The 10033-nt window shown below is 47.3% G+C and overlaps 1 protein-coding gene across 1 annotated transcript; it reads left to right on the plus strand.

Moving 5' to 3' along the window:
* Positions 1-8430: 8430 nt before the first annotated feature.
* J7337_003955 (uncharacterized protein) lies at positions 8431-10033 on the plus strand (the record flags this gene model as incomplete). The annotated part of the gene is made up of 2 exons (XM_044821661.1): positions 8431-8616; positions 8672-10033. The coding sequence occupies 2 exons, from the start codon at positions 8431-8433 to the stop codon at positions 10031-10033; spliced, it is 1548 nt and encodes a 515-aa protein (XP_044682994.1).

The following is a 10033-nucleotide window of genomic DNA, read 5'->3' on the forward strand; positions in this document are numbered from 1 at the left end:
CAGGACACGCCCATATGAGCTCAATGCCTGCTAATCTGGCAGGGCACTTCCATGCGCACCCGTTGGTAAGCTAACAATGTTGGTATGGGAGTGTCCTGCCAGAACAGTTGAGAGATGCCGTGCCGGGCATTTTACTCCGACTCTTGACTGTCAGAGACAAGTATCGAGACCCCGGATAGGTATTGACCCATCCCCAGTATACTCCAAGTACTTAGCCAGGCCTGGGGGCGCCAACGTGGATGTCTCGGTTCGTGCCGTACCAAGTGGGACTTCGATGGAACCAGCCAGAACAATAGCTTGGAACCTGGATCTGGACCTGCCACCCTTCCCCTACATGGATGGATATCATCTTTCAACAACATATCCTACCAGTTCTATCACCGTATCGAATTCAACATGTTTATTGGTCAAATCTTGGACATTCAGAGGACTTTGTGATTATTTGACATGCGACTGGAGCCCGGAGCAGTTATTTCGGGTGTTCGAAAGGGGCAGAACCAAATGTCAACACGACGCTGGCTCTCACTACCCCGACCCTGTATTCATCTACATGGATACCGGTAACTACATGGTAACGCGCAAGAAATTGACCATCAAGACAGTAACACTATTTCTTCGGACAAGCGCCTCACATGATACGTTATACGTTCCCAGGGATTCTACCCGAGAAAGCCTCGGACCCAGCCGCTCTTTTGGTTCACTGACAATCCTGTCGTTCTTTCCGAGTGTTGTTGCTATTCATTATGGCTATTTTAATTTTCTTCTTTGTATGTACTTGCTACTCGTGTTTTAGCGCTCTGAGTGGGTTACCCAGATTGTATTTCTTTTATTGTGTTTGATATCGCTTTACATACATATGCAGCGACAATGGGTGGCAGTTTGTGAACTATTCAGGTGTTGGGGATTTATTAGAAAGAAGCAGTTGAAAGTATCGGAGTTATGAATAGATACCTAACATGGTAGAATGATACACGTTAATTGGTCAATCGGCCTACCTATTGTTAAACAACCAAGGCTGGCAATGAATTGCTTTGATGGCATCATCAACATCACATCACATCACAAAGCGTCAAAAAGAGCGGGAAGTGGAGTCCCCCGCGCTTCCCGCCCCCACATTTGGACACTTGCATTAGGCGTACCAAACTGTCGGGTCAGTTTGGGGGCCAAAAAATGCGACACTTGGCCAACATTTCAGGCCATCCATCTGCAGGCAGGATAACGTACCCAGAAAAAAAGGTACTGGGATCCTAGGCACTGGCAGTCGAAATATGTTTGATTTTCATGACGCATAAAATTTGGCTGCAGATTCAAGGTCTACTGTCGCGGATGATGCGGAATGGCTAGAAACGCGCCCATGGCATGATTTTGACGTTGCTAGTGTGTAGCTTGCATGGTGTAGGATGTTGAGGTGCGACGAATCGGGTAAATGGGAGGCCAGACGGCGTCATGCACTTGCTGATGGGCTGTCTAATGCATGTCCAGTTACAATTTGAGTTGCGCTGAAACGTGTGAGAGGAGCTGGCAGCTTGTTTTGGGTGGCATTGGGCATCACTGCGGGATATATGGATGAACCACTTGGATGAAGGATTGTGAGTGTATCAACGGTTTGACCAAGACTAGAGGTTATTAAATTTGTTTGATATTAAAAGGGCTCGGATATGCGGGAGTCAATAGTACATGTCTCGGATGGACAAATTTGGGTCAATAGCACTCTGACTATGCCAGACATGGACTGCGAGTTTTTGAGGCCTCGAGCCAGGGTTATAGTTGCATCTTGTAAAGTTGGAGGACTTGAAGTAACGTGGAACGATTTGGCGCGGCAATTGTTGTAACGCAGTGAGGACACCTGTAGTACCGGCAGTTGAGACATGATTCTTCCACATCCTGATGCTGTTCGCTTTGATAGAGTATCAACAGTATGAGAGTGTACATAGACGACAGATGACTTGATGCCTACAAATACACTATTATAGGCCCTGCACCATTACTCTAGCCTCCCTACAGTAATATACCTGGGGTAAATCCGCGTGGTAGGGGATTTGAGAGCGACGTGAAAAGGGTACATCCTGGATTTGCGTCTCCAAAACGAGGTAATTAGAGTTGACCAAAGAAGATACTCTTTTGGCATTAGTCAAGTTCAACCCCGCTGGGTCTTACCAAAAGCGAAGCAAAGGTATTCGCAAGATCAAGGCAAGAGAAAGAGGCCAGGGTATTGAGGTTCAAATTCAGCGAGGCCAGCGGCGGTCAATCAGGTCAATTAAGCCAATCGGATTAACGGCCCTCCGGGTTGAGAATTTGTGAACCCTTTCTGATTGGCCAGATTAAGCGCAAACTGCAAACTGGCAGAATCCCACCATCCTCTTGTCTATCTTGTGGGATATTGAACTGGCCTATCAAGTGGAAATGAATTAATCGAAGCTGGAATGCTTATTGTCACAAATCTGAGCTTTTTACAAGCCCTCCGTTTGAGACGGTACTAAAATGCAGTCGTAAAATATTCCGTGCATGGAGATCGAATAAAACCTCCCCTTAAAGACAAAAACATCCTTTTTCTGGCATTAGAGATAGCTTCGAGAGGAGAACAAGAAAGGTACCGAGCAAGAAAATCATAAGCTAAAGGGAGAGGGTTGCCTCGCCTGGGACGACAGCGTGTCAGCATCCGAGCTTTGTAAATGCTTCATTAAGATATCCTAGCATTTTCTTGGCAACTCGATTGTAGGAATATGGAAACTATACAATATACCGCTACTCAGACGTTATGAACTAAACCTGGAGGGTTTTTTTTTTTTTTTTTTTGGTTATGATGTGGTATGAAATAAAGAAAGAGTATCTATCTAGTCACGACTTTTTACTTATTTAGGAGAAGATAGAGAGTCGAATCTCTAGATACCAGGCTCAACCACAAAAACATTTAAACTCATGCATATCAGAACCACGAGAGTGCCAACTCTGAGATATGTTGAGATACTGCTGAGTACATTTGCGACTCATTTATAACATCAGTATGATCGCCATATCAAACTTACATAGACGTGAGTTAAAAGCCATATCGGGCACATCATTTAAGCGAGCTTGGCCGTTGTGTTCGGAAGATGGACCATCTTTGCCCTTGGTTTGGGGGCCACGCACCCGATATGTCATGGCATTCTACAGAGCTTCTAGAATTGTTCTAGAAAGATTCTAGAGCTATTGCTAGTGTCATGCCGTGATACCTTGATCCTGCAGTCGCCTTGATCCCTCAGGTATTCGGAACCCGGAAGCCCTCGTGTTTTCCACGAGTCGCAACGTGATGCCCGAGGTCCGAATCTGCATTAGCCGTGTCTTCTTCCGAGGTCGAATGCCAAGATTGTGAAAGTCTCCGAGTTGCCTGATCATCGCCAGATTCTGTACACAACGTCGCCGAACTCTTTGACACAGATGACACGACCCATGTTCTGGAGGTAGACGAGGCAGAGAAAGGCAACCGCCAATTTACGCGGAACAGGCACCAATACCCGCAGAGTATCCATGCGGATGCAGTGGCGGTTAGGCATGTGATTGATTGACTCCAAAGAAATGCTGGCAAATGGCGGTGGAGATTACGTCTATAGAGAGGCTGAGAGCAGCCATGCTGTTCGAGTATTACGTGTGAGTTCGGTTGCACGAAGCCCACCTCAGGCATTGTGAATTCAATTTACAAGCCCGTGTAAGTGAAGTGACAGTGTAGTCCTAGCGTTGAGGTAGCTAGCTCTCTGCCCCCAAATGGTTACCTAAATGCGGGGATTGCTCCGTTAGGGCTCTACCTGTAAGATTAAGATTACTGAACTGGACTGGACTGAACTGGACTGAACTGGACTGAGCGCTTGAGCCTTGAGCTCGTAGAATTGAGGCCTGTCAATAATGCATACTCCGTACAATGGCTGTTACTTAAAATGTCTGAGGCCGCCTGGCGCCTGCATTTGAGGATCTGGCACTCTGATGCCGGTCGAGCCTACATGGATACGTGTCAGCGTAGCACTCAAAGGCAACCGAAACCTACAGGAATAGCCAAGCATGGCAATGTCCTGCATAGATTAAACTACCTTACCTACCTTATGAGGGAGGATGCAGTGTAACTAGTTGACTTGACCTAACCCAAGGCCGGGTCGTGCCGCGTGACAATACACCAACCGCACAGGAAGTCAACTAACTGCAGCTGTTGAAGTGCCTTGGACGCTGTCTCACTAGATCCTTGTAATTGGGTGTTCGAGGGCACAGTAGCAGGCTTCACATGATTAAGGTATCGCTGATCTGCCGCTATCTGTACTCGACAGCCTCATTTCTGAACTCGGTGTAGACTCGAGGTCGAATGGGCAAGCTTCGTCTCATCCTTTCTGAAACCGGGTGATATCAGATGCGAATGCTTCGATCATTATGAGCCAAGTATTGCCCTTTTGCATTGAACTACTGCGCTGTCTTTTGCGTGGGGGATGGCATACATACCTGTCGTCGCCTTATAATATCATTTGTTGGTTCGCCCAAATGCGGCTCCGCTCTTTGACATCAACACAACAGCCAACAACAAACAACAAACAACCAACAACCAACACAATGAGGGGTATAGGAGGCAAGGGAGGATCAAGACCACACTCCCACTTTCACTCTCACTCTCACTCTCACTCTCACTCTGACTGTGCCGTGACTGTTACACTCCAACGTCTTTTTTACCCGTGAAACGAAGCATGGTTCATGCAGTTTCCCGGCGCTTGTGCCTGTATCACCTCCTGTGAATCCCCATCAATTATCGTGCGCAGTTGCACAAAGAAAACTGAGTCTCGACGTCTGTTCTCGTCGGAACACACACGCTCACCCTCTGAGTAACGCACCCACGCACTCAGAAACCAGTTATTTCTTCGGATTAGGCGAATTCGTCGGCGAACAAGCTCCGATACCGAATTGAAACCATATGATTTCAAGGCCGTGGATCTGCGGCTGAGATGCATGCGCAGTGGCTCTCTCTAACGCGGGCGCCTTATTCTGTTTCTCACCTCCCTTCTCGGGGACATGCTACTTCCTTGCCTCGTCCGAGCTTGCATCTACATACAACCAAGGACTTGCACTTTAACGCACTTGTCTGGACATGCTGGCTCTTTTTATCTTGAGGTACATGCGAGGCCCTGGAGAGCCGCATTGACACACGCAGGCCACAACCATGATCAAAGAGCATCAACTACCAATAAAAGCGAAAGGCAACGGGTTGCCTTCTCGTCAATCATAAGGTCCTACGTCATAGCACTCCTCAACAGATGCTTCTGTCTCCAGCTCCATGCACGAGGCAGAAACGAGCATGACATGGCGCCTATTGAGATAATGACTCGCCGAGTAATTCTCGGATGCTGTTTCGTATCGAGTTGCCCTATATGGAAGAATATCGTGAGGCAATTGCGGTATTTTGAAAAAGAAAACCAGAAAATCTCCATTGTAGTTCTGAAAATGACTCGAGCGTGATAGAAAAAAATCTCTCAACTAATCTGCTCAGATGGGGGCGGTGAGAGTCATTGCTGTGCATATGGGCTGAGAGGGTTCATCAGGTTGAAACAGAGTTCACTGCTGTCGTTTGAAATAGATGAATCATGTTGGTTCCGAAGCTTAGTTGTCTGTAGTTCTGTTGTAAACCTCAAGGCATTACCCCTTACCATTTGGCTCATCATGAGGCAGTCGTGGACCCCAACTTGTTATTTGCACACTTGTAAGAAGAAGGCTCTTCAGTCTTTTTTAAGACCCAGTTTGATCAAATATTACGTGTAGTAGCTAGGGGGTGTTGTCAAGATCGTGGTTGTGGTGGTTAGTGTTGAGTGTAACAATGGTCAGCTTCATCTTCTCATTAACTTTAATTCTATCATCCTTCGACCTGACCCTATCACTGCCCAAAGTCTTTCTAAATAGCATTCCATACCTCATAACCAACATTTGCTACATACAGAATCATGCTCAGCATCCACTTCATACGAACAATAGATTTCCTGGGCACAAGGCATTTCGATCACAAACAACCTAAGGTATCAATGAACAGATGTACTTCAACATAGCCTATGATCCATCATGCGTACATGTAGGTTCATGCTGCAATAGAGTTGACGTACCATACCAATATTGGACTTTCGGATGCTTCAGGCTGGATATAGGGATCTCAGACTGATTGGCCTTTGATTGGCCTCTGGCGATGGTTAGATGCCATCCCACTATATTTTCAAGCTAGCAAGGGATTTGGGGTTTAATTCTATTGATATTCATGTCTTTATATATATAAAATGAACAGTTCTGTTGATTCTCACCAGCGTAACTTAAACTTAACCAGAGCGTACAAGCCTAAATAGTTGCTGTAGAGCTATTTGACCTTTCATATCAAGAGATCTAATTCTAAACCAGAGTTTGATTTATATTTGTACTATCAGTTATGGTGTTTCATCGTTGTATGTGTTGAGCCTGTATATGTACAGCCTCTCCTCACTAAACAAGCCGTAACTCCCACATCAATCCACCATCAATAGTAAATAACATATTAAAAGATATCAAGCTCCTTTCTCTGCTCTTTTTCTTTGATTTATGATTGGTTTTAGTCGGGACAAGGCTGCGTAGGCCCTTGTTGTCTCGATCAGGCTGTAGGGCAAACAAGGCTCTCGGCTACCTACCAACAACACCAACCCCCTGATATGGCGACACAGCAGCCCAACAAAGCACATACGACCATAGCTCGAAGAAAATACGGGATCCCGTCTGCTCTCCCATAGTCAAGCTTCGAAGCGCTGGATTAGTAGTTGGGTCGGTGACGACCAGCGAATCCCCGGTGTTGTATGTTTTTTGCCTTTTGTTACAGTTACAGCGCCCCTTTTTGCGTGATACTCCCGCTGTCTATGGCTTACACACACACCTTTTGTATCAGCTGCATTATTGACTACAAGCGTAATTCAGTTTTCTTCATAGCTGCTTTGTACTCGCTCAACTTAGAGTGCACCTCGCTTAGCTTGTGGGGTTTTAGTTTGGTGCCACGGTGAACAATGGATGATCTCTTGATAACTTAGACACCACAGCTCTACCATTTCGGGACGTTTTGAAGGGCAAATGCTTCTAAGGGACATTCTCGGCCATACTAATCGGATTCTCGGATAATACGAGCCATCTATGTTGACCGGTCTGAGGGCTGTGAACCTCCAGCCGCTTGAGTCTCATCACAATATTATCGTCTGTTTTTTTACTTGTCTCTTTTTGATATATCTTCGTATGCTCGACCGAGCTCATGCACAGCTTCTCATGATCACGAAGGCTTCGTTCAGCCTTCAACGGCATATGCCGCTGGTCAGATCAGACTGCCTAAACGCACCAAAGCCATCCTGACTTCTTTCGTCTCGTGTCCCCCGGAGTCGCCGAGAACATAACAAGGCGTCAGAATCTCCTGCGTCCAAAGCATCATAGACTTCCTCTCTGGTGCCTGGTAAACGAAGTATGGGCTTATGAGAGACGCCACACATCTGAAAGTTGTTGGGCCAACCCGCCTCCCATATAAGACGCGTCCTGACCTGGCAGATCTGACGATGCTGTGCATTAGAGGAGCAAAAGTCCCATCTTTGATGCAGGTGTTGGGCGCCCCTAAGTTCTCGTGTCGCTGACTTAGGGTTTACTCTTCAGGCTCAATGTCCAGGTCGGGCCTATATCATATCGTAATAGCAAAGCCTCCCGCGCGGGAGGCTGAGGCTGGAAGTCAATCCAACCTTGATATCCTATTTCTATCTACTTTGAAGAGTGCGCGATATCTATTTTGTATGAGAATCAACATTGACGAGTCTGATCATTGACGCCCCAGCGTATCTGTGTGTCCAAACTTGACGTGATCTACTTAAACCACTTGTTGTCCCCAAGATCCTTTGCACAGAGTCAGCCAGCCACAACCATCCCTTTGACCGAAACTCTCACTTTACCTCGCCTAAAGGCTCGCGATCTTCTATACTGCCTCTCTATGACGCATACAGAACTTCTTGGTAGCTCGCCTGGATAACTGATATCGATTTACTCAAGCCTGGCATGAAGCTCTTCGCGCTTGGCATTGAGTCCTTCGCTTCAACCCACAGTGTACCTATTCTTTGAGACATACGGAATCTTCGGGTACTATTCCTCGAGCCCATGATGAAGCTGGCTATCAAGTACGTCTAGCAAACCATTCTCCCTGCATTGGGCGTTAACGTCTGTGGAAGCACACTTCGACTCCTTTTTGGTACAGATCCACCGACTTCACCTTTCTCCGACTTGGACTCGCTTGGCATCACTCAAAAGGTTATACACGCTTCAGTCGACGAGAAAGATGTTGTTTTACATTGTCACTTGCTGGAGCACTTCGTTTCAATTAAGCCCAAGATTGACATCTGGGCCGTGAGGCATATGATCGATCCAGCCGCAGCATGGACATGCTACATCAATATGGGCGTTCGCCGACTCCTAGATTGGTTCAAGGCGTCGCATGATGGCCACATTGACCTGAACAGAGACATTCCTCCCCTGGATGTTCTTCTCGTATGGCATGCGTTCTTGCAAGACCCAGTTGCATGGGGTGATTTTATTGAGGATTCTCAACTATTGTTTTCTCGGTGGAACCCTGACGAATTGGTGTGTATTACCAACTCCTCTGGTGCTCAAGAATTCAGCAATTAACTCTTCTTAGTTAAAAGCTCTTGACGGCAATAGGCATGGATCGTTCGAACCTTCGCCGGAGTGCATGGACAGGATCAACCGTGTGTACCATGAGGCAGAAACCTGCAGCCTCATGAGCATGTCTGTTGATTATGTCTTCTCCGTCAGCCCCAATGAAATGACTCAAGAAGTGATCCGACTTTTCTCTCAGAAGCGGCTGAACCATATCGCTATGACACCAAGAGGTCAACAGAGATTCTTTTACGACTTCCATAAAGCCGTCCAGCGTCAACTTGACCTCGCAGAACAAGATGTCAAGTTCTCTTGGCATCGCATATACGTGTCCCGTGAGGACAATGAGCGGGTGTTGAGGCCCGCCATCCAGCGCTACCGGAGGTTCTTCACTCTGGAGACGTTCAGAGAAGAGATCGGATACTGGCGGTTCGAATATCCAGATCATATTCGGTTTACCGATTTTGACATCCATCTCGTCTGGAGAACACACAAGCTCGCGCCCCAGAAATATGAACGGTTTTGTGTCAATTACTTTGGTGGCCTTGTATACATGATCCCAGACCCCCCTGATAACCAAGAGGTGAGGGTCTCCCACCGGAATAGTAAATATCAGATCTATGAGCACTTATTTGGCGAGGAGTATGCCTTGTGTCTCTGTTGGCCATGCGTCAAGGGAAGAATGGACAGTCCTGCAGGCTGGCGCTCTTTCAGGCGCCTCGCTAGGCCAGTGGTGAAGACACAGTTGGCGGCGGAGATGGACCGTCGCCGCGCCGCAGCTGTGAGCATTCCTCTGGACTTTGCTGAGAGGCAATGTCGCAAATGTGGCTCCCACCCCCGGAGACATTGTCGAAAGGAGGACATGATTGAAGCCTCAGCAACAAAGCCTATAACTCATGGACGCTCATTGTACGATCGCGTTCCGACGCCTAGAACATCAGTCACCTCTCCCTACACCCCAAGTCGGAACGATCCCTTTGCTGTTCCGTTCAGAGACCTAGGAATGTTTCCGTTTCGTTCTGAGATTCTGGACCAAACCCCTTCGCAGTCTCCTTCGCCTTCAGCAGCATCAGTTTCGGTGACTCTAGAGCCCACACAGAGAAACAGAAACATGGACCTGCGAACCTGTAGTCGAAGTCATAATTCTACCCCTGATCTCACCGTCGCATCTACGCAGTCAGGCGACAGCGATATCGAAATCGGTCCCAGTTACTATACCCTGACAAGGACCCTGAGCATGTACCAGATTTCTGCAGACGCGAGTGAACTCACTCCACGCGCCGACAACAGGAATGCCGATGCAACAACCGATGATCCACGATATGTATCTAATGTTCCAACATCAAATGGCCCAGAGCCCGGGGCGTGGTTAGCTGGTTAA

This window comes from Fusarium musae, chromosome 3, assembly GCF_019915245.1.
Source record: "Fusarium musae strain F31 chromosome 3, whole genome shotgun sequence".
Lineage (NCBI taxonomy): Eukaryota > Fungi > Ascomycota > Sordariomycetes > Hypocreales > Nectriaceae > Fusarium > Fusarium musae.